The 24,265-nt window shown below is 36.7% G+C and overlaps 1 protein-coding gene across 5 annotated transcripts in view; it reads left to right on the top strand.

Annotated features, from left to right (window-relative positions):
* Window positions 1-24,265, top strand: part of FNDC3A (fibronectin type III domain containing 3A) — a 200,469-nt gene that overhangs the window by 117,840 nt on the left and 58,364 nt on the right. For 4 of the 5 annotated variants that reach the window (XM_044777168.2, XM_044777167.2, XM_070520652.1 and 1 more), the window contains one exon: window positions 18,065-18,141. In XM_044777168.2, the coding sequence (XP_044633103.1) occupies window positions 18,065-18,141 (77 nt within the window). Of the gene's footprint in view, window positions 1-14,041; window positions 14,134-18,064; window positions 18,142-24,265 lie in introns of those variants that run through there. The other variant, XM_014838932.3, reaches the window with a different exon arrangement.

Raw genomic sequence — 24,265 nt, 5'->3', positions numbered from 1 at the left:
AAATCAGTCAACATGATACACCACATCAACAAACTGAGGAATAAAAACCACATGATCATCTCAATAGATGCAGAGAAGGCATTTGACAAGATCCAACAGCCGTTTATGATAAAAACTCTGAAAAAAATGGGCATAGAAGGAAACTACCTCAACATAATAAAGGCCATATACGACAAACCCACAGCCAACATCATACTCACTGGGCAAAAACTGAACCCCATCCCCCTGAAAAGAGGAACGAGACAAGGATGCCCTCTATCACCACTCTTATTTAACATAGTACTGGAGGTCCTGGCCAGAGCAATCAGGCAAGAAAAAGGAATAAAAGGAATCCAAATAGGGAGGGAAGAGGTGAAACTCTCGCTGTTTGCAGACGACATGATCTTATATATAGAAAACCCGAAAGAATCCATTGGGAAACTGTTAGAAGTAATCAACAACTACAGCAAAGTTGCAGGGTATAAAATCAATTTGCATAAATCAGTAGCATTTCTATACTCCAGTAATGAACCAACAGAAAAAGAACTCAAGAATACAATACCATTCACAATCGCAACAAAAAGAATAAAATACCTTGGGGTAAATTTAACTAAGGAAGTGAAGGACCTATATAATGAAAATTACAAGGCCTTTCTGAGAGAATTGGATGACGACATAAGGAGATGGAAAGACATTCCATGTACATGGCTTGGAAGAATAAACATAATTAAAATGTCCATTCTACCTAAAGCCATCTACAGATTCAACGCCATCCCAATCAGAATCCCAATGACATTCTTTACAGAATTAGAACAAAGAATCCTAAAATTCACATGGGGCAACAAAAGACCCCGAATTTCTAAAGCAATCCTGAGAAAAAAGAACAAAACAGGAGGCATCAGAATCCCTGACTTCAAAACATACTACAAAGCTACCGTAATCAAAACAGCATGGTACTGGTACAAAAACAGGTGCACAGATCAATGGAACAGAATTGAAAGCCCAGAAATAAAACCACACATCTATGGACAGCTTACCTTTGACAAAGGAGCTGAGGGCATACAATGGAGAAAAGAAAGTCTTTTCAACAAATGGTGCTGGGAAAACTGGAAAGCCACATGTAAAAGAATGAAAATTGACCATTCCTTTTCACCATTCACCAAAATAAGCCCAAAATGGATTAAAGACCTAAAGCTGAGTCCTGAAACCATAAGGCTTCTGGAAGAAAACGTAGGCAGTACACTCTTTGACATCAGTATTAAAAGGATCTTTTTGGACACCATGCCTTCTCAGAGAAGGGAAACAATAGAAAGAATAAACAAATTGGACTTCATCAGATTGAAGAGCTTCTTCAAGGCAAATGAAAACAGGATTGAAACAAAAAAACAACCCACTAACTGGGAAAAAATATTTGTAAGTCATATATCTGACAAAGGCTTAATATCCTTAATATATAAAGAACTCTCACAACTCAACCACAAAACATCAAAAAACCCAATCAAAAAATGGGCTGGAGACACGAGCAGACATTTCTCCAAAGAAGATATACTGATGGCCAATAGGCACACGAAAAGATGCTCATCATCGCTGATCATCAGGGAAATGCAAATCAAAACTACACTAAGATATCACCTTACACCCGTTAGAATGACAAAAATATCTAAAACTAATAGCAACAAATGTTGGAGAGGTTGCGGAGAAAAAGGAACCCTCATACACTGCTGGTGGGAATGCAAACTGGTGCAGCCACTATGGAAAACAGTATGGAGATTCCTCAAAAAACTAAAAATAGAACTACCATACGATCCAGCCATCCCACTACTGGGTATTTATCCAAAGAGCCTGAAGTCAGCAATCCCAAAAGTCCTGTGCACCCCAATGTTTATTGCAGCACTGTTTACAATAGCCAAGATGTGGAAGCAACCTAAGTGCCCATCAACAGACGAATGGATAAAGAAGATGTGGTACATATATACAATGGAATACTACTCAGCTGCAAAACAGAACAAAATCATTCCACTTTCAATAACATGGATGGACCTTGAGAGAATTATGTTAAGTGAAATAAGCCAGCGAGAGAAAGATAATCTGTGTATGACTCCACTCATATGAGAAATTTAAAACTATGGCCAAGAACAGTTTAGTGGATATCAGGGGAAAGGTGGGGTGGGGGGTGGGCACAAAGGGTGAAGTGGTGCACCTACAACATGATTGACAAACATTAATGTACAATTGAAATTTCACAAGATTGTAACCTATCAATAACTCAATAAAAAAAATTAAAAAAAAACAGACAAGGACAACATGAAGAAAAATTACAGGCCAGTATTGCTGATTAACATAGATGCAAAAATTCTCAACAAAATATTGGTTAACCAAATACAGCGATACGTTAAAAGGATCATATACCATGATCCAGTGGGATTTATAGCAGGGACGCAGAGATGGTTTAACATCTGCAAATCAATCTATGTGCTACACCACATTAACAAAATGAGGAATGAAAGTCACATGATCATCTCAGTAGATGCAGAGAAAGCATTTGACAAGATCTAACATCCATTTATGATAAAAAACTCTCCACAAAATGGGTATAGAAGGACAGTACCTCAACATAATAAAGGCTATATATGACAAACCCATGGCCAATATCATACTCAAAGGTGAAAAACTGAAAGTCATCCCTCTGAGAACAGGAACAAGGCAAGGCTGCCCACTCTTGCTAGTCTTATTCAACATAGTACTGGAGGTTTTGGCCAGAGCAATTAGGCAAGAAAAATAAACAAAAGGGATCTAAATTGGAAAGGAAGAAGTGAACCTCTCAATGTGTGCAGATGACATGATTCTATATATAGAAAACCATAAAGAATCCATCAGAAAAATATTAGAAACAATGAACAACTACAGCAAAGTTGCAGGGTACAAAATCAACTAAGAAAAATAAGTTGCATTTCTATACACTCATAATGAACTAGCAGAAACAGAAATTGAAGAATACAATCCCGTTTACAGTCAACAACAAAAAGAATAAAATATCTAGGAATAAATTTAACCAAGAAGGTGAAAGACCTATACCCTGTACAGTATAAGACATTATTGAAAGAAATCAAAGAAGACATAAAGAAATGGAAATATATTCCATGCTCATGGATTGGAAAAAATAAACATAGTTAAAATGTCCATATTACCTAAAGCAATCAACAGCTTCAGTGCAATCCCACTCGTAATCCCAATGACATTCTCACGAAAAAAGAACAAAAAATCTTGAAATTCATACGAGGCAACAAAAGATCCCGAATAGCCAAAGCAATCCTGAGAAAAAAAACAAAGCTGGAGGCATCACAATCCCTGACTTCAAAATATACTACAAAGCTGTAGTAATCAAAAAAGCACAGTACTCATACAGAAATAGACAGGCAAATTGATGGAACTGAATTGAAAGCCCAGAAATAAAAACCACACATCTATGGACAGCTAATCTTCAACAAAGGAGCCAAGAACATACAATGGAGAAAGGAAAGTCTCTTCAATAAATGGTGTTGGGAAAACTGGACAGCCATCTGCAAAAGAAGAAAGTAGACCATTATCTTACACCATACATAAAAATTAACTCAAAATGGATCAAAGTCTTGAATGTAAGACCTGAAACCGTAAAACTCCTAGAAGAAAATGTAGGCAGTACTCTCTTTGACATCGGTCTAAGTAGCCTTTTTTCAAATACCATGTCTTCTCAGACAAGGGAAACAAAAGAAAAAATAAACAAATGGGACTACATCAGACTAAAAAGCTTCTGGAAGGCAAAGGAAACCATGAATAATACAAAAGACAGCCCACCAACTGGGAGAAAACATTTTCAAATCATATATCTGACAAGGTGTTCGTTTCCAAAATACGTGAAGAACTCTTGCAGCTCAACAACAAAAAAAGCAACCCAATCAAAAAATGGGCAGAGGATATGAACGGACATTTTTCCAAAGAAGGTATACAGATGGCCAAAAGGCACATGAAAAGATATTCATCATCACCATTTATTAGCGAAATGCAAATCAAAATTACAATGAGATATCACTGTACACCTGTCAGAATGGCTGTAATCACCAAGACAATAAGTAACAGATGTTGGAGAGGATGTGGAGAAAAGGGAACCCTCATACACTGCTGGTAGGAATGCAAACTGGTGCAGCCACTATGGAAACAGTATAGAGATTTCCCAAAAATTAAAAATAGAAATACCAGAGAACCCAGCCATCCCACTACTGGGTATTTATCCAAAGAACCTGAAATCAACAATGCAAAGAGACTTATGCAACCCCTATGTTCATTGCATCATTATTCACAATAGCCAAGATGTGAAAGCAACCGAAGTGCCCATCAACTGATGAATGGATAAAGATGTGGTGTATATACACAATGGAATACCAGTCAGCCATAAAAAAGACAAAATCATTTGCAGTAGACCTTGAGGGTATAATGTTAAGCAAAATAAGCCAGACAGAGAAAGACAAACACCGTATGATTTCACTCATGTGGAAGGTAAATACATGAATAAAGAGAACAGTTTAGTGGTTACCAGAGAAGGAGTTGGGGAGAGTGGGCAAAAGGGGTAAAGGGGCACATATGGATCTTGAACAGATAAAAATTAGACTATTGGTGGTGAGCATGATATAGTCTTCACAGAAACTGATAAATAATAATGTACATCTGAAATTGCACAATGTGATAAACAATTATGACCTCAATAAAATAATTGGGAAAAATTAATATTCTGATGTCAATAAAACTGAAAACAGCAGGAGCCCAAATAAGCTGACAGTGGGAAGAAGACTCTGAGGTAGCAGTGAATTGTGAGGCCATGGCATAATGCTCCAAATGTAAATCTAAATGTTATTTGTCAAGCACAACATGTTATTTAAAAAGGGTAATAAATGTTGGCATGTTATGAAAAAGGTCTGTCTGAAGAGCCTGGCTACTATGGCCATTTTCCAGATAACACGTGGCTGGTAGACATGTTTTCAAAGGTCCAGACCTTAAACCACAGAAGTTGTAGGGAAACTTAAAGATAAATACAGAGTCTGTTATATGTAAAATCTGTAATTAAAGTGAAAAGGCTTAGCTATTATGTAAAAAAGAACTGAACACAACTCTTTTCAACATCAGCAGTGCTGATTTAATGCAGTCTGTGCATGTTGGATGACTGGTCTCCCCTGTCAGTGTGGGCATTTTTTTTCAACCGCTGTGGCCTTAATGTTTGATCCTGACAGGATTTGCGTCATTGATCCGTATCACTGCCTGTGTGATGTCAGCGTGTGGGTGTGCAGTTATTGAGACACAGTTAACCTAATGTGCTGGAGTAAATCCCAACCACTGTTTCCTAGTAGAATAACAAAGAATGATTCATTATTGTTCACATTAGACTGATACTAAAAATAGTAGTGTTCACGACCTGCTACATTCATGCACATTAATATCACAGCCTTTGTAGCTTTCTAAACAAAAGCACTAAAAATAACTTCCTGTTTAGAAACAGGTGGTTGGTAAACACATCTCCTACTTCGTTTTCTATCTGTATACAGTTCAATTTAGTGCTAAAGGTAGATTCTAACCATAATATGATAGTCATTCTTCAGACTTTTCCTATTTAGTGTGCTTATCACTGATAAATCTAACTGCCTAGCTAATCTACTTATAGAAATTTTCAATTACCTGTATATAAATAAATGAAATTGCCCATAATTCTGAATCATACTTAGGCCTCTAGTCTAAGAAGTCTAATTTATCCAGCCTGAAAAAAGAATAATAAATTTTCAAGGAAATGAAAGGCCCCTAAACATCTAAGCCATAAATAATGACCTGGATCTTTTCTCTTTCTTTGATAACTTTCTTCCTCATTCTGCTCCCAAATTATAATCACCCACTTGCTAAATTCGTAGATTCAAGGCCTGTGCTAATTGCTTGCCTCATGTGAATAAATGTTGCCAGCTGTTTTATAGTCTTAACAAATAATCATCTCCCATTAATAGGGTGACCTCATGCCCCAATTTGTCTAGGACAGTCCCATTTTATGCCTCTCATCGTGTATCTAACCAGTTTAATATTTGTCCCAGACTTTTCATTTTTTAACAGAGTATAATTAGTAGTTCTATTAAAATAAGCTGTGATGCATCTGGTCGACCACCATTTTGTATTTCCAGCTTCTGCCATGTTCTCTAGTAAGCGGTTTATCTATCTCTTGTTTTCGCTTTAACCTGTGATTAAATCTCAAGGCAACCAGAATAAACTGTTTCTCTTTTCCTGACCCTTGTGAGAAGCAAGTCAAAGATAGCAGTTAAGATACTTAGTAGTAAAGCAAAGTACTCTAAGATATTGAGGGCCAGGGACTGCTAACTCCTTCCAGTCTCCTGGTGTTGGTGACTCCTGAAGAATGTGATGCTGCTGCCCCTGCTGGCCATTTGGTGTAACCAGGCCACCAGTTAGAGGGATCACTGGAAAGTGTATAGGTTAGATGAATATGAAATATATGGAGGAAATAAATTCTAAATACCCCTGCCTAGAATATATTAAAAAGAGTGTGAATAGTTTTGTCATTCATCTTATAAATCTATAACTATTAGTGGCAGTGCTTTTTTCTTTTACAATAAACCCTTTCAGCAACGAGCTAAAAAAAATTCTAAATTTGGTAAAACATTCAAAAGAATCGTAAGTAGAGACAATTCAGTTGAGTTTTGTTTGTAAAAATATTTGAAGGTATTGTTATAGTACCAGTGAAAATATTTGGACTGAAATATTTATACATTTCATAAAGGAAAAAATAGAACTGAGAATGTCCTCGACTTAGCAGAATTTGTTCCCACCTTACCAGATAGCACCTCAGAATCAGAGTATTTTCTTAATACAAGTATTATAGTCTTAAATTAAAATACTGTAGAAAGTCAGTTGAAGATATCAACAGCTTCAAATTTATTGATCATAAAATACAATAGTTGGAGGCAGGGTTTTTTTGGTGAGTAAGATTGGCCCTGAGCTAACATCTGTGCCAGTCTTCCTCTATTTTTTGTATGTGGGACACTGCCACAGCATGGCTTGATAAGCAGTGTGTAGGTCCACACCCAGGATTCAAACCTGCGAACCCCGGGCCACTGAAGCAGAATGTGCGAACTTAACCACTACACCACCGGGCCAGCTCCTGCAGGCAGTTTTATGAAAGAATTAAAAGTAAGACTACATTGGAAAAAGAAAATTTTCAGTTAAATATCAGTGATATGGAATTAGAGACAGATATAGCTAACAAATTGATTAAAATACATGGATGTGTACCAAGAATAATTGTTCTGCTAATACTACTCTTTAGTATTCATATATTCAACATAAAGAAGGCTATAAAATGCTCTTTGATGTATGTGCATATGTGTTTTTTAATAAAGCATTTTATTTTTTCATAATTTTAATAGAATTCCTTTTCATGTCCCTCAATATAATAAAAGCAATTTGTCAGTCAGTGAAGAACTATTCCAAATACAGAATTTTAATGATTTTTTAGTGTTCTCTTTCACTTTCAAAGGGGTCCTAGATTGAATGATGATAATATAGTTACCCATCCTCTGCTCTGTTTTCTCCCTCTTCCATCACCACAGCTTAGCCAGCCTTGAGGACAAATCTTTATCTCTCTTACTACTATGAGTTATTCCTAAATCTTTGTCCACAGAACTGGGGAAATTTCACCAGTATAAGAAATGGAGAAAATAAGGATAATATAGTGATTTTTCAGTAAGCTTAAATTTATTCAACCTAGAGACTTTTTTAAAATTCTGAACTCCCTCCTACTATTTTGAGGTTAAAATATCCTTCCTCGATGAATTGATGTGAAAATATAGGATAGACTTCCTTCTATCTGTCCTTAATTTCTCCCTGGTTTCCTTTTAATGACATCACTTGGCCCAATAAAAAGCTGGTTACCTTAATGAGTCCCCAGAATTTGTTTTGAAATTTTACTGGTACATAAATCCAAATATTTGGGAAATACTACATTAGAACACAGATATCTGTCGGTATTTACCATTCTCTGGTTAATATCTAGCCTCCTAACCTCATCTAGCCACCTCACTGGTGTCCCAGTCAATCTAAAACATGTCTGGTTTTAGGATGATCCTCACATTTGCTTCCTACTGGCATGCATCATGTAAAATAAAACTTTTGGGGGGCCAGCCCAGTGGCGCAGCAGTTAAGTGCGCATGTTCTGCTTCAGCAGCCCGGGGTTCGCTGGTTCGGATCCCGGGTGCGGACAAGGCACTGCTTGGCACGCCATGCTGTGGTAGGCATCCCACATATAAAGTAGAGGAAGATGGGCATGGATGTTAGCTCAGGGCCAGTCTTCCTCAGCAACAAGAGGAGGAGTGGCAGCAGTTAGCTCAGGGCTAATCTTCCACCAAAAACAAAAAAAGTTTGTTAAATTGATACCTTAGTTTAATATAAGTAAAGGAGACAGTCATAGAAAAAGAAAATGCTACTGTGTGGCCAGATCTGCAGGTGACTAAGGCCCCTGAAAGACAAAAGAGGAAAAACATGGGCAAGCAAATAAAGAGAGGCTTAAAAGAAACAAGGTTTGACTTGTGCCCAAGAACAAAGTTATACGTTCTAATCCTTTGCTCCTCTTCTCTTCCTGTAATTATTTGCATATATCATGGTCAGTCACTTCCCAGCAATAGACTCTCCCCATAGAGCACTTGATTAGTTGCAGATTTCATTGACCTTACCTTGGTCCATTGATTCCATGGACATGCATCAGTTATGGTCTAAGCTGCATGAGCTTACCACTTGTTATTTAGATGCTTATTCAGAACCTGTACTGCCACAAGAATGAGGGTCACCTTCATGGTCAGTCAGTCTTTTGAAGGATTAGGTATATATTTGTAGAGGAGTAGAAGAGGGACGTATTTCACATCCCCATTCTTTTAAATTTATATCTTAATGATTTGAACCACTTTTTGCTGAGCTAAATGAGTCTGCCTCTTAAATTTTCTGACATGCAAATGACCCAGATGTATTACTACAGTCTAAGAGCAACCTTAGTAAACAACTGATCTTGTTTGTTTGTTGCTGGAAAGAATTTTATAAAATCAGAGCCAACTCTTCCGCCTTTTAATTTGCCTCATAGAATCCCCTTCTGCAAGCCAACTGATTCAGCTGTCTTACCTGTTCATTTTGCTACTGCAGGTCTTCCAAGACTTACAATGGGGTTATGTCCTGATAAATCCATCATAAGTTAAAAATATCGTAAGTCAAAAATGCATTTAATACACCTAACCTACTGAACATCATAGCTTAGCCTAGCCTACTTAAACATGCTCAGAACACTTACATTAGCCTACATTTGGGCAAAGTCATCTAACGCAAAGCATATTTTATAATAAAGTGTTGAATATCTCATGTAATTGAATACTGTACTGAAAGTGAAAAAACAGAATGGTTGTATGGGTACAGAATGGTTGCAAGTGTATTGGCTGTGTACCCTCATGATCGACTGGCTGACTGGGAGCTGCAACTCGCTGCCACTGCTAAGCATCACGAGAGAGTATCGTACCACATATTGCTAGCCCGGGAAAAGATCAAAATTCAAAATACAGTTTCTGCTGAATGTGTATCATAGTGTATATGCAGTTTCTGAATGTAACACTGTAAAGTCAAAAAATCGTAAAGCAAACCATTGTAAGTTGGGGACCATCTGTAATTATTTTTGAGAGTACATTGCTTAAAGTTAGACATTTATTTAGATGCTTTACTGAATTTTATATATGGCAGAAGTCAGCAGTGGATTATATCTGCTTTAGTTTTTTTCAAGCCAAATTATTGGGGCCATGCTCTATGGCAGTTTGAGACATACTTGATTTGCAAAAGATAAGGACTAGCTTGACAGTGTGGTCCTTGGTGTCTTAATTTTAATCACGTTTCAGCTCATATAAACCAGAGGCATTCTATGGCCTGGTTCTAGAAAGGGCATAAGACCAGCCTCAGTTCTTATTTATATTATTTTTTCTATCTTAATTTTCCCTATATTAATTTTCTGTTTTCTTTAATTTGTCATCTTTTTTGTTTTGGTTTTTTTAGCTTTTGTTTTTGGTACTGTGTGTATCTCTTATATCTTAAATTATCTTTTGGAACAGGTTGGCTATTAAGTAATTCACTGACTGTTTCCATATCACTCACTAGAAACTTTTAGGATCTTTCTTTGGAACAGTTTCAGTGAGATGCATTTAGGTACATTTTGCTTTGTTATCATTATATGCAACTGGCAGATATTTGGGGAGTATTGTGTGGAGTCTTCATCCAAATGTTTGGTGCTTTACTATCTGGTTTAGTGCCTTTTCTGTTTGTGGTTTATCTTCAAATGAATTTTGTGCTGCAGTCTTCTCATTTATTTTATAATTTGTTATATCCTAAACAACAGAGGCAGTGTAATGTAGTGGTGAAGAGCATGGATTTCAGAGCTAGACCACCTCATTCTATTGACAGCTTACTAGCTGTGAGACCTTGCAAGTTACTTAACCTCTTTGTATCTTACTTTCCTCACCTGTAAAATGGAAATAGTAATATTCTACTTCTTAGGGATATTATGCAGATTAAATGAGTTAATTTCTGTGAAGCACTTAGACCAGTGTCTGGTATGCAATAAGTGCTTATAAACAAAGTCACCCAAGTATAGTGCTAGTGCTTGTATTGACAAGCCTACCTGAAAATCAGTAGTCCAGGAATGCTAATAGTTAATGTTAAAATGGTATCAGGAAGTCCAAACAGTGGCTATGACATGTCGTGCTATTAATTTAAGAGAGCGCTCTGCAAAAATATTTGAGATAGTGTTGTGAAAATAAAAAGCAGGTGCATTTTAAGTTTGCTAAAATTGTCATATAATCAGGTAAGAAAGAGAAAATGAAAAATATGCTCATTCTTGCATAATTCATTCCTATAATTTTAATGTTCTCAATGCATCTTCTCATTTTATGTTTATTCCTATAAAAAATGTTTGATGCACATTGTTGAATTAACAAGATCTTTAGGAAACAAAATACATCTATCTTATATTTTCCTTATTGTAACTGAAAAGTCCTTAAAAGTATGGACTGTGTCACTAATCCTGGGCATTAGAACTCTGTGCCAACTATAAGGATAGTAAAGGTATAGAGCTAAGTCTTGTTAGAAGAGTCCTGAAGACAGTTGAAAATAGTGAACAAGACAGAAATGACCAATTAAGCAAAGACCCAGTGGAGGAGAAAATAAGAGATCAGATCAAGAGTAGAAGTGGAGAGAGAGCTTTGACTTAGTGAAGGGACAGTGATTCTTCTGTAAACAGAAAAAGGAGGTGAGAAAAGTTTGTAGATAACCTTGAAAGAGTTGAATTTTATTCTGAGATAAGTGCTTGAGGTCAGGTTGGGGAAGGTCCTTAAAGAGTAGTGAGGATCTCTGATAATCATTCTAGAAAATAGGATGGGTTATTAGGATAAATTCCTGAAAGGATTCCAGAGCAATGCTGACTGCTCAGTTAAGGTTGGAGATAACTAAACTTATAAACATGCCAGTCTAGATTTCTAGAGTTCAAGTCTAAGAGAAGAGAAGGTAACTATCTGATGGATTAAAATTGGGGATTTTCCAGGGAAGGGAAGTAAAAGGAAGACATGGATGTTTGGAAAGGAAATAAGGCACTGAAGGCAATGCTGGGTCAGGAGAAGAGAGATCATTATGAGAAAGAACAAATGTAGAGGAAAGAGAATTAGAGAGATGAAAGGTAGATGTGGTGCCCAGAGACTAAAATATGAAAGGTTAAGATTTCAAAGATGAGATAGTGGAATTCTAAGTGATAGGTTCCAGGATGTCTTTGAATGTGGGTTACTAAAAACAGAATGGAAGAGGAGTTCAAGAAAGTTTGAGCCTAGGTTTTTTGGACATTAAATTCATTGTGCTGATGGGCAAGAATTGGGATAGAGACAAAAAACCGTCAACACAGTGCTAAAGTTCTCAATAAATGAGGGCTGAGCATGACAGCAGTGATGGGGTAGAGGGTGGTATACTGACAGGATGATCTCAAAGAAAAAGAAACTTTAGCATGAAATGGGAACAACAGTGGTAATGGGAAGCAGCCTTGGGGTATCTGGAGACTGCCTCAGGAGAGAATGGGAAGCCTCTGCTCTCAGGGGTTGCTGGAAAAACTGTCCTGGGGAGAGCCAGGTTTCATTTAGAGGAAGCACAGGAACCAGTGTTCTGTGAAAAGGTTGAGGGATATAAGGAAATTTCTTTATAATAGAGGAAAAGGTTCTAATGAGTACAATGGAAAGAATTGAGAAAGAGATAATCAATTAAAGAAAGAATCAAGAAATGGAAACACAGCTGTGCGAGAACGTGAGCCAAAATGAGGAAGTGGGCTGCAGGGGCTTGCTTTTTGTTTAGGAACTGAAGATCAGAAGCATGGTTGGATTTACTGAGAGGTTGAGTCCAACATTTACCAGCAGATTCTGTTGAGACCAGGAGACTCTCTGCTCTTAAGTCTTGTTCTTCAGGGAAGCCTGGCCTTTTAGTAAGAACTTAGAAGTTAATAATTACCCTTCTCCCACTTGTGAGAATGGTCCTTTAGTGTCTTATCTCCTCTTGGGTGTCTGGAATGTATTTATTGAAACCTATTGCTCCAGGTTATCTCTTACCAGTTCTTTTCCACCTTTTTGGGTGACTGAGCCTTTTCAAACATGGTTTACATATATTTTTTTAAATATACCCTTATCCTTAGATAATCCTGGCTTTGCCTCATTGTGTGCCCTTGGCAAGTTACTTAACTGCATTCTGCTTCAGTTTCCTTACGTATAAATGATGCCTACTTCAGTTATTGTGAGGATTAAGTGAATTAACACATGTAACACACTCCAAATGGTGCCTGGCACATACTCTGCACTATATAATTATTATTTTTGAAAACGCATGGTGATCATACATTTACTTATAATAATAACTATCATTTATAGAGTGGTGCCAACCAGTGTACTCAGTACTGTAAATTTATTTAATTTGATTCTCACAACAATGCTATGAAGTTGATTATTTTAACCTTTTTACAGAAGGAAACAGACTCAAAGAGGAGCCATAAATTGCCTTGGTAATAAATATTGAAGCTGTTATTAAAACTTATATCTTTTGATACCAAAATCCATTTTCTTTCCATTGTGCAATTTATTACAAATCACAATCATTATCCTTACCTGTATGTTTGCGTTAGGTATTAATAAATTTCCTTAACTTACATAGCACCATAAAGTAATGAAAAGACCTCCGAAAGTTCTTACAGTCTTCTCTTGTTAACTGAACACATTTGGTCTCCTTCCTGGTCTCCATGTGTGCTTGAGTAGAGTGCTCTGAGCCTAAACCTGTCTTTTCAGATTTCATAGATACGAGTAAGAATTCCACCCACCACCTATCCGTATTTATGTCACAGTTAAATCTTTAAAAAAAACAAACAGGAAAAAAAGAAAGTGAAACAAACAAACAAAAAAGGGTAGCCTTTATAAGCTTGAGAGGCAAATGCCAGCCTGAAACATAAATTCCACATTTGAGGAACACATTGATCAAGTACTGTGGGCGTTCCTTAAGGATTAAATACGGAGGGTGGATCAAGTTACACAAGGACATTTCAGGACGAATCTTCTAAATTAATAAATGTTATATGTATCCTAAACTTTCTAAGCAGCGTGCTGGATAATAAAATTTGAATGAGAAGACAGTGCCTGTGATGTTATGGGAGAAAAGTGAAAACAGAGAATAGTTTTACATCGAATATGTATTTCTGTACGTATATTACGGCGAGCTTTTGAGCGGTTCATAAGGAAGTATGAAACATCGTCAAATTCAAGGCAGCGGCAGTAGAAATCCTTTAATCATTTACCATACCCGAAATGCTGCCAGCTGGAACGTTCCCTTTTTTTCCCCTTCCTTTTCCGCGGGTCAGTGCAGGTCATGTGATAGTTATCACGTGACTCGGTCAAAGGATCTTTTCCTCTCGCAGCTTTGCAAAAAAAAAAAAAAAACGCGAAAGCCATTCTCCAATTAAAGCTGTTAACGTGTACTACGCTGTTTCCTTGTTGGATTTTCTTGTTCTCTGCTGCTACTGTAAAAACAAAATGAGTGGTAAGATTTGCTGACTGTTTTTGAACATTCTGCTTTTATTTTAAAACATAGAAAGCATTGTATTAATTTGAAGGCATGCTGTGTGTTTTTTCAATAGATGCCAAATCTATTGCTATAAAAATATTTTAAATTGTTACCATGTAGTTATAAAAAGATAAGATTGTGTGTAGAGTTGGGCTGATTTTATATTCCACAGAATATTCCTTTGCAATGCATTTGTTTTACTAGGTTTTTCATATTACAACTAAAATCTGAAAATTGGTATTAGATTATTTGGAAGCCATTGTGAAAGCTTACTTATAAAGAATGTGTAGCACGTCAGCAGCCCGTTGCATTTTAAGAATTTAAAATTAGTAGCTTCGTTTAAAATTAGTAGCTTCATTTAAAAAAACACTCTTAAACGTGAATGTATAGTAATGAAGAAAAGATAAAGAATAATTTAACTTATTAGATGAAATGTCTTTTTTAAGTCATTGATGGCACTTTTTAAGGAAGTGAGGTGAGGGGCTTCTCAAATTCCTAAGACAGTTGGTGAATAGAATTGTTTCCTCTTTTGCAAGATTTTGGAATAGGAAATATGTTCTTAAAAAATCAGTAGCTCTATGATTTGGGGTAGATTTTACTTAAATCATGTAGATTATTAAGGAGTTGCCAGGTACATCTCCAGTTCAGATATCTTTGTGCCATATGTGCATTTACTGATAGAGTCTGTAACACATTTAACGTCTTCATTGGGACAAAATCTGCTTACTGCATTTAATCACGTTTTGTGGTTAATTTTTTAGTATTTGTAAATTAAAAAGTATTGTTGACACAAGAAAGTAATGGAACACTTGTATCATTAAGTATGGAAGGCTTTATAAAGGGTTTTGCTACTGTAGACAGGAATAGCAACAGAAATGGTGCTGTATTGTAGTTATAAACATCAACACTTGTATTTTACTATGTTTATACAATGGGAGTTTTATGTGTTCAGTGTTGAATATTACTTCACACCAGTATTTTAGATATTAAATATGGTATCCATGATTGTCTTTTTAAAAAAAATATATAACTGTATACCATTTCTGCCTTAGGATAAGAAAATCTCCATGCTAGGGTGAAATGATTACTTCATAGGGAGATGAGTTAATCATTATTCCTGGACTGCAACTAGTAATGTATTTACTGCAGGTTTATTTTAGGTTGAGTTTGTTGTGTTCTATTTTCAGTATCACACTTAAATATAATTAAAGGATAAAGTAGAATTTTGTACTACTAAATTATAAACTATTTTAGCAGCTCTCAAGGTATAATAGGGTTTGAATTTTAACTACATAGTATTTATGTATTCATATTTTTAGTGAAAGAAGGGCAACCCAAAGTTGTTTTACAATTTTACACATAATCAACAATCACTTGTTTTTTACTCTGCTAGCTAAAAAATAAAAAAAAAAAAAAAACCTATTCTGATGACTTGATATAAGGATTAAATTGGACAGCATGTGAAGAGAACCACAGTCCCTGCCACGTATAATAGAAGCTCAATAAATGTTAATTCTCTTTACTGAGATTAGAAATATGATTTTCAATGAATTCTCTTTCTGGTTCCCAGCTAAATTTCACATGTTGCGAAGATGTAAGCCAGCTCTCAGGATTCAGAAAAGTAGTTTGCTATAGTTTTATATAAATTAGCTAATAGAAATGAACAAGGATTAGTTTTAAACTGTTCTCATCTTCTCTTGAGTGCAGCATAAGGAGTTAAAAGGTGTGTTTTGAGTGAAGCCTTTCTAGTCTAGAAGTATAAAGCACCATACAAGTTTTGTTTGGCAAATAGGTAATGGTGGCTTAAATTTAGGAACATTTTATTCTTCCTTTCTTTCAAGGATATAAAAATAATGAAGGCCTTGATTTTCCTTAGAAACATCAGAGCATAGTTCTTAAGCCTCAAATTACATCAGTTGCCAATAATACATAGTACTTTAGTGTTTACTAAATATGTAGTAGAGATATAGCCTTAGAAATGAAACTGCCTGGTTTTGAATCCTTGTTCTACCAGTTGGGCCAGCTTAACCTCTCTGCCTCAATTTTCCACATCTGGAAATGGGAGTAATATAATATTTACCTAATAGAATAATTATGAGGATAAAAAATATATAAAAGGCCCAGCACATAATAAATTAGTATTACTATATATAATTAGCTATTTTAAGATAATATTCTAAACAACTTCATGTATTTGCTGGGCTTGTTTTAGATGAGGAGGTATTTTGTTGAAAAGTTCTTTTTATATGGTCATTATATAGCTTAATTTGGTAGTCTGTCCCACATACACATACACTCCTTTACTTCCTTTTAACCAGTTGAGCCTTTTCCTTGTTCTCTCCCTTCCCCTCCCTACCTTTTCTTTCTTTCCTCTCTTCCTCCCCTTCTCCACCCCTTTTTTTCATCTCTCTCTCCCCTTCTCTCCCTCCCTTCCAGCCCTCTTCTCCCCTCCTGTCTTCTTCCTTACCCTCCCCTTTTCTCCTGTTACCTCTCCTCTTTCCCCTCTTGCCTTGTCCTCCCCGCTCCCTCCGTGATCACCCTCTCCTCACTCCCCCTTTTCCTTACCACTCTTTAGTATTTTTTTCCTCCTGCACTCCCCTTTTTCCTACGTTTTCTCTTTCCTTGCCTGCCTTTCTCACCTCCCTTCCCCTTCCCCCACGACCACTTTGTTGTTGAGTCCTCACCCCTCCCCCTTCCCTAGAAAGAGGAGAGTGGCTGTGATTTGCTGTAACCTTCATGCTCTTTATTCTGTTCTTCTGAAGTATGTATAAAGTTACTAGTGAAATTTGTTTCTTTTCTCTTCTGCCCTGTGACTAAGCTCTTCCTCTTTTCTGTTATAACTGAGATCCACTATAGGTATCTTCAGGTTGAAATTCTGCGTATGAAAGGAACTCTTCCCTCATTATATTCTTCATAGACTCTTGGGTACCTTTATTAGGCTCTGTGAGAAGGTTTCATCCCAAGTTATTAAAAACTAGTGGGTGAGGGGCAATTCGGCCTTAAGTTACGAGGAACAAGTATCTGAAGGTGAGATACTTTTTTAAAAAATTACATAAAGCAAGGAAGATTTTAGTTCCCTAGAAAGAATAGAACACACCTTCCAAAAGTAGTGCCTATTTTATCCCAGAAAGGTTAATAGAGAAGGTAAACAGATAATATTTATAAAAGTTGTTTGGAAAGGATAACACTATAAAAATGAAAGGAAATGTAGAATAAGACAAGCTGAATTTCCTTTTCTTTTCTAGGAACTTTTCAGTGTAAGAAACAAAAGAATTTTTCTTTAGCTAAATACACGTATTGCATTTCTCTAACTTTGCTCTCAAGTCCCCACAGACATGACTCACGTATTAGACAAGAGGCTTTTAACCCTAACAAAAGCAAGTTCCAAATTTCTAACTAGTCTTTTACTGCTTTTTTCTCTTGACTTTTTCTTAATTTTTCCTCTTGCTTTTCAAAATTTTGCCTTTTGTATCTTTCATTGATTTTATATGCAGACTTTAGTTTGATTTTCTCTAAGTCAGTGTTTCTAAACTTGCACAATCATAAGTATCACCTGGAATACTTGTAAAGTAAATATACTTATTCAAAACTCCGTTGTAAGCATATTAAATAAGAATCACTGGGAGAGCCTGGAAATCTGTGTGTTTTAAAAAGCTCCCCAGGTGACTATTATGATCACCAGGGAAGTTTGAGAAACACAGCTGCAGGTAAAGAGTAATCAGTGCATTCTACGAGATAAGTGTTTATATCTTATAACAGGTGAATTATCTGAATTTCTTTTTATAGTAATATAGTCACTATTAGTTTGAGTGTTTAGATGAAGTATTCAAAGTATGATTCAAGTTGTTTTCAACTTTAGCTTGCTAAGTAATCTTGGATTAATACATCATTTCTGTGACCCATTCAGGTCCTGCTCAGGTTCCAATGATGTCCCCAAATGGTTCTGTGCCTCCTATTTACATGCCTCCTGGATATGCCCCACAGGTATGTTTTTATATTATTTTTCATTTTATATTAATTCAGATAAAAAATATCATTTAAGTGCTGAAGCTTACCCAGTATAGTATATCTTTGGTAAATCTATTTCAAGTATTTTAGTACATTTAGTATATTTGGAAAGGAGGAAAAATTAAATTGACAGCACTCATCATTTGGCCTTGTCTTTGAATATTGAATTATAATAGAGAGTTAATTCTAGAGTTTTATCTCACTGAATATGTGAGTAATATAAATAATATCTTAAGGTTTAAAGGTCCCTACACTAACATTTTTTTAAAGTAATCATTCGCTTAGAAGTAACCCAGGACAGTGCTTCCAAACTTGTTCATACAATGGCTCACAGATTCCCATGACAGTTATATGACACATTGTGTTAAATAGAAGAGAATTTAGATCTGTAGACCTGCAACCTTAAGGGCTAAGGGAATCAATATCACCACACACTCGGAACCCTTTCCTGCATACTAGTTGGGAAACTCTGACTTAAAGAATAAATTTTATTCTTTGCACAGGCAAACGGAATTAAACTGTAAGATCTGCAGGTGTTCTGTATCTTCTGCTACTGCGATTCTATGTCATCTGCACTCATTGCCTCAAACCCTTTTTGGAAATATCCAGTTTCTTTTCCCAGCACTGAATTTGCCCTTGAAATTTTCTTCGTGCACTCTCTTATTTCCTCCCTGATTATGCCAGAATATTGGTGGGATCTCATGGTGGATTCACTGTCCATTCTATGAAGCCCACCACTGTATGAATGACAGCAAAAGACCATGCTGGTGAGGAGGATGGAAGTAGTATGAGAATTAGTCAGAAAAGCTATTCCACATCTTATTTCAAACCCTTGCTGGCTGCATGGACTTGGACAAATCAACTTCCTTGAGTCTCAGTGTCCTCACTGTAAGATGAGATGATAACATATTTGAGAATATTTGTAATCTTCTCAGAAGAATAGTCTGTTCACTCTCTACTTTTATTTAACATACTGACTCCTTAATTTATTGTAGTCTGCATTCTGCCCATATTACCCTTCTAAATCTGCTCCCTCGTATGTACCAAACCCAAAGGGCTTTTTTCCAGCCTGATCCTTTTTTTTTTTTTCTTTGAGGAAGATTAGCCCTGAGCTAACATCTGCTGCCAATCCTCCTATTTTTTCTGAGGAAGACTGGCTCTGAGCTCACATCTGTGCCCATCTTCCTGTACTTTTTATCTCTACTTTATATGTGGGACGCCTACCACAGCATGGCTTGCCAAGCCATGTCATGTCCGCACCCAGGATCCAAACCAGCAAACCCCGGGCTGCCGAAGGCGAACGTGCAAACTTAACCACTGCACCACTGGGCTGGCCACCCAGCCTGATCCTCTTTGACCTCTAAACATTTGACACCACTGATAGGATTTACATCAGATTTCCTTGACATAATGCTGTCCAGATTCTTTCAGCTTCTCTGATTACTCTTTCTCAGACCTTTCTCCACTTACGTAAAGACCGTACCTAATCTTTTCTCTCTACCATAGTTCACTTCAGCAAATATCTATTGAATGGCACCATGTACCAGACTCTGTATTGGGGGGCTAGTGTCATAAAGATGATTAAGACAAATTATTTTGATGTAATTATAGGGTATCCTTCTGTTCTCTCAGCTAACAGTACCTTTTATCTTGATTTTTATGACAAATTCCTAACCTTATTTCACTCAACGTGACCTTCTAGAAGTAGCTTTCCTTGAACCTTTCCAGGTGCCTCTCCTTTTGGGTTATCATGGCACATTATGTATATCCCTCTTTTAATGAATTTATCACTGTTAATAAATTCTTTCCTGTGAAGATTATGAATTGTTATAGTTCCTGTATTTAACAGTGTTCTACAAATAACGTATTGAGTGCTCATGTTATGTCAGGCCCTCTTCTAGGTGTTTGGGATATATCCATGAATAAAAGAAGCAAAGACCTCTGTCCTTCTGTGTTTGCATTCTTGTGGAGAGAAGCAAATGATAAGCATAATAAATGGATGAATTATATAATATGTTAGGTGGTGAGTGACATGGGGACAAAAGGAAAATAGGACTGGTTACATAGAACTGGTTACATTTTAAAATAGGGTAGTCAGAATAGGCCTTATTGGAAAAGTGGGAGTTAGCCCTGTATTTATTTGAGGAAAGAGGATTCTGGGAACAGAAACAGCCAGAGCAAGTGACCTAAGATGAGAGCGTGCCTGGGAATGGCATGGAGGCCACTGGCTGGATGAGTCCTCAAGGCAGAATAGTAGTAATGCGGTCAGGGGGGTAATGGGACCAGATCATATAGGACTTACTTATCTTTATTTCCTTAATGCTGAGAACAGTGCCTGTCATATAGGAGGGACTCGACATATATTTGTAAATCAAATAATGATCCAAGTTGAGGTTCTGTATCTTTAGGCCAAAAGCCAATAAAATAATCTTCCTCTACAGTTCTGCGTCAGTTGACGATGAGGATACATTCTGAGAAATGCATTGTTGGGTGACTTCATTGTTGTACAAATATCATGGAATATACTTACACAAACCTAGATGGTATAGCCAAGTACACACATCAGCTTTATGGTACTAATCTTACCAGATCACTCTTGTTAATGGGGTCATCATTGACCAAAATGTCGTTATGTAGTGCAAGGGTATAGTATAGTTCCTTTTAGCCTTTTTTCTAATTATAAAATTACAAAGATAATTTTATACATAACCTTAATAATGAGCTTTATTATTGCAGTTTAACAAGTAAGAAAGGGAAGTTTATGAGAGGTTGACGTACTGCATAGAGGCAGAGATATGTGCCCACTGAACTAAGATATCAAATGGGGAAACAAACAAACAAAAACTACAAAATTCAAACACAAAGCAAATGATGACACAGAAAGCAAATGGTAACAGGAGTAGAAAGAACTTAATTTACTAGCAAATAATACTTCTAGTCCCTAAGAGCATTGCAGCACAGAGTAATACTTGATATTTTAGTGATGAAGTTAATGATTTTTCAAGAAAAAGTTATAGACTACCAGAATGGGACTCCTGAAAGGCAACATCAAAAGTTCTCTCCTTCTGCCTTTCTTGTAATGGCTCACCTGTTTTTATGGCATGCAGGTTGTTATGGTGATGAGAGGGTACCTAACAGGAAGGGGATTGTAGATTTCATAATGTGGGGAAAGGGCCTGTATCAGCTTCAGGGAAAGTTTCTGATTACTCCTTTGAGCTGCACTTGGTATTTCACTTTGCCTTTATGTCAGCACGCAACAATGAGGTCAGTAAATTTTTCAAAGATGCTACAAACCAGTCTGATTTCAATCTTCTCTGTCTCTTCTGGGGAGAATAGCCAAAAAAGATGTGCAGCAGTGTAAGATACTGGAAGATAAAAGAACTTAGGTGTTTAGATAAGGATGAAGAATTATAATAAGAGCTAGAGAGAAAGGTTGTAGTCACTTATGTATAGTTAGATATATGAAATATCTGTTGAACGAATGATCAAAAATACCTATATTATTGTTTAGTAGCTTAAAGATGGAGTAGCTCTGGGTTCAGGGTGAGGCCATAGAAGTAGTTTGGTAAAAGTAGAGGGGAAGCAAGGATTGTAAGAATTGAGGAAGTCACAGAACTCAGATTACTTGGTGGTGTTAAGAGGGGGGAAAGAAATGTGGCATTCTAGTAGACCTAACAGAATACGTTTTTTTTTCTGGTCATATCATTCATTCAGTAAATACTTTTTTTGATCATCTGCCGTATGCTAGCTGTACTGTTCCAGGTATTGGGAAGAAAATGATAAAACAGAACAGATTTTTATCATGGAAGATATATTCTGGTGGAGAAGACACACAATATAGTCATGTGTCACTTAACAAGAGGAACACATTCTGAGAAATACATCATTAGGCAATTTGATCGTTGAGCCAACATCACAGAGTGTGCTTACACAAACGTAGCTGGTATAGCCTACTATACACCTAGACCGTATGGTACTAACCTTATGGGACCACCATTGTAAATGCTGTCTGGCCTCAACCGAAACATTGTTATGCAGTGCATGACTATAAAATGTCAGATAGTAAGCCTCCTTTCCTGAAGCCCCTCTCAATTAGGTCTGTATTCAATAAAGGAAAGAAACCAGAGCTTCGCCTAATTAGGAATTGCATGGCATATGTGGTTAGGTGGTCAGAATGTGCTGATAGCTCTATTTAGTTATATTTTGTTGTCTTATCTTTGTTTTAATTTTTATTAACGTAAACTAATTTAGGTTATATTTTATCTTTTTTCCTTTTCACAACTTGTTGATTTTATCTTAATCATCACCACTGATGTACCCTCTTGGTGTAAAAATCGATGTCTGCATGGTTGGCCATTTCTCAGCAGCTGCACTTAGCACAGATAGTTTGGAGGTCTCTGGCCTCGCCTTAAAGATATTGGCTACTTAGATGGTTACATGAAGTGATGGAGTTGTCTGTACTCTCTTGGTCCTGGTCTGGCTCTTTGCTGCTTTTTTTTTTTTCTTTTTCCCATCTGCATCTTAGCTTTTTTTTTTAAATTGTGATAAAATACACATAACAAAATATTTACCATCATAACCATTTTAAATGTACAGTTCAGTGGCATTAAGTACCTTCACCGTTGCACTACCATCCATCCACAGAACTCCCTTCATCTTGCAAAACTGAAATGCTGTACCTAGTAAACAATAACTACCCATTCTCCGTTCCCCCCAGCTTATCTCTGTATTTTAAATGTTCTTTTTCAGCAGAAAAGTAGTTTTTATAAGTAATTTGGCCATTTCTTTTTTAACCAGTGAGTGAGATTACATTTGTGTTGTAAAATAAAAAAAGAAACTATAAGACAGGTACCTATGGATTCTATGCCCACAAAGTGGATAAGAACCTGGAATTGAACCCACATTGCCTGAGTTCAAATACTAGCTCCTCCATTTACTACCTGTATGACTTTAGCAAGTTATTTAACATCTCTATGCCTGAGTTTCCCCATCTGAAAAATGGAGATAATAGTAGTACCTATTTCTAGCATTGTTATGAGGATTAAATAGTTAACACACGTCCCTTGAGGAATTTACAGTTAAGTTATAGAGTAAGACATATGCATTTGGAACATTAACAAATACTAGTGTTATAAATACCAAACAAGTGATACAGAATAAATGCAATAGAAATGACAAGAGGGAGAGATCACTGAGATCATGGTGCCCAGGAAAGAGTGAGTGGACAGCAGTATAAGGAAACCTTCCACAGACTCCTAGCCCCGCACCTCGACCAGCATCTGGAATTGTATGCTCTGCCTTGTCATCTCTTCTTTTTCAACTCATCTTTTTCATCCATAACAAAGACAAACTTTCCTGCCCCTGTCTAGACCCAGTGCCCCCACTGGAGTCCTGAATCCCATCCCCTTTAGCCTGCTCAAGGATATTCTCTAACATTTTTCTTCTCTCTCTTCGACATCATCAATTTTTTACTCTGATGGATCATTCTCATTAGCATATTGACATGTTGTAATTGCTCTCACTAAAAACAAGAACAAATAAAAAGAAGTTCTTGACTCCACTACTACCAGCCACTACCCTATTTCCATATTCTCCTCTGCAGGAGAACTTCCCAAAATTGTGCTATTAGCTCTAATTCTCCTCCCCATTTTTTCCTTTAACCCCCTCCAGTCAGACTTTGCCCCTATGATTACACCAAAACTGCTCTCATGAAGGTCACAATGACTTCCACATTGCTAAGTCCAGTGGTCAGTTCTCAGTCTTTGTCTTACTTACCCGGTCAGCAGCATTTGACAAAGTTAACCCTTCCTCTTTGATACACTTCACTAAACTCTCAGACTCCACACACTCTTGGTTTTCTTCCTACCTACTCGGTTGTCCTTTCTCAATCTTTCCAGAACTGCAGATGAGTATATCTAACTGCCTACTTGACATTTCCACTTAGATGTCTGATAGACTGACCAAACTCATATGTCCAAAACCTAAAACTCCAAATCTTTTCCCCCAAAATAACTTGTTGTATCCTACAGCCTTTCCCATCACAGTTGATGGAACACCATCCTTCCATAACTTCTTTCTCTTGCTTCTCTGGTGGAATTAT

The sequence above is a fragment of the Equus asinus genome, chromosome 11 (genome assembly GCF_041296235.1).
Source record: "Equus asinus isolate D_3611 breed Donkey chromosome 11, EquAss-T2T_v2, whole genome shotgun sequence".
Lineage (NCBI taxonomy): Eukaryota > Metazoa > Chordata > Mammalia > Perissodactyla > Equidae > Equus > Equus asinus.
This window is presented reverse-complemented; position numbering and strand designations above follow the sequence as displayed.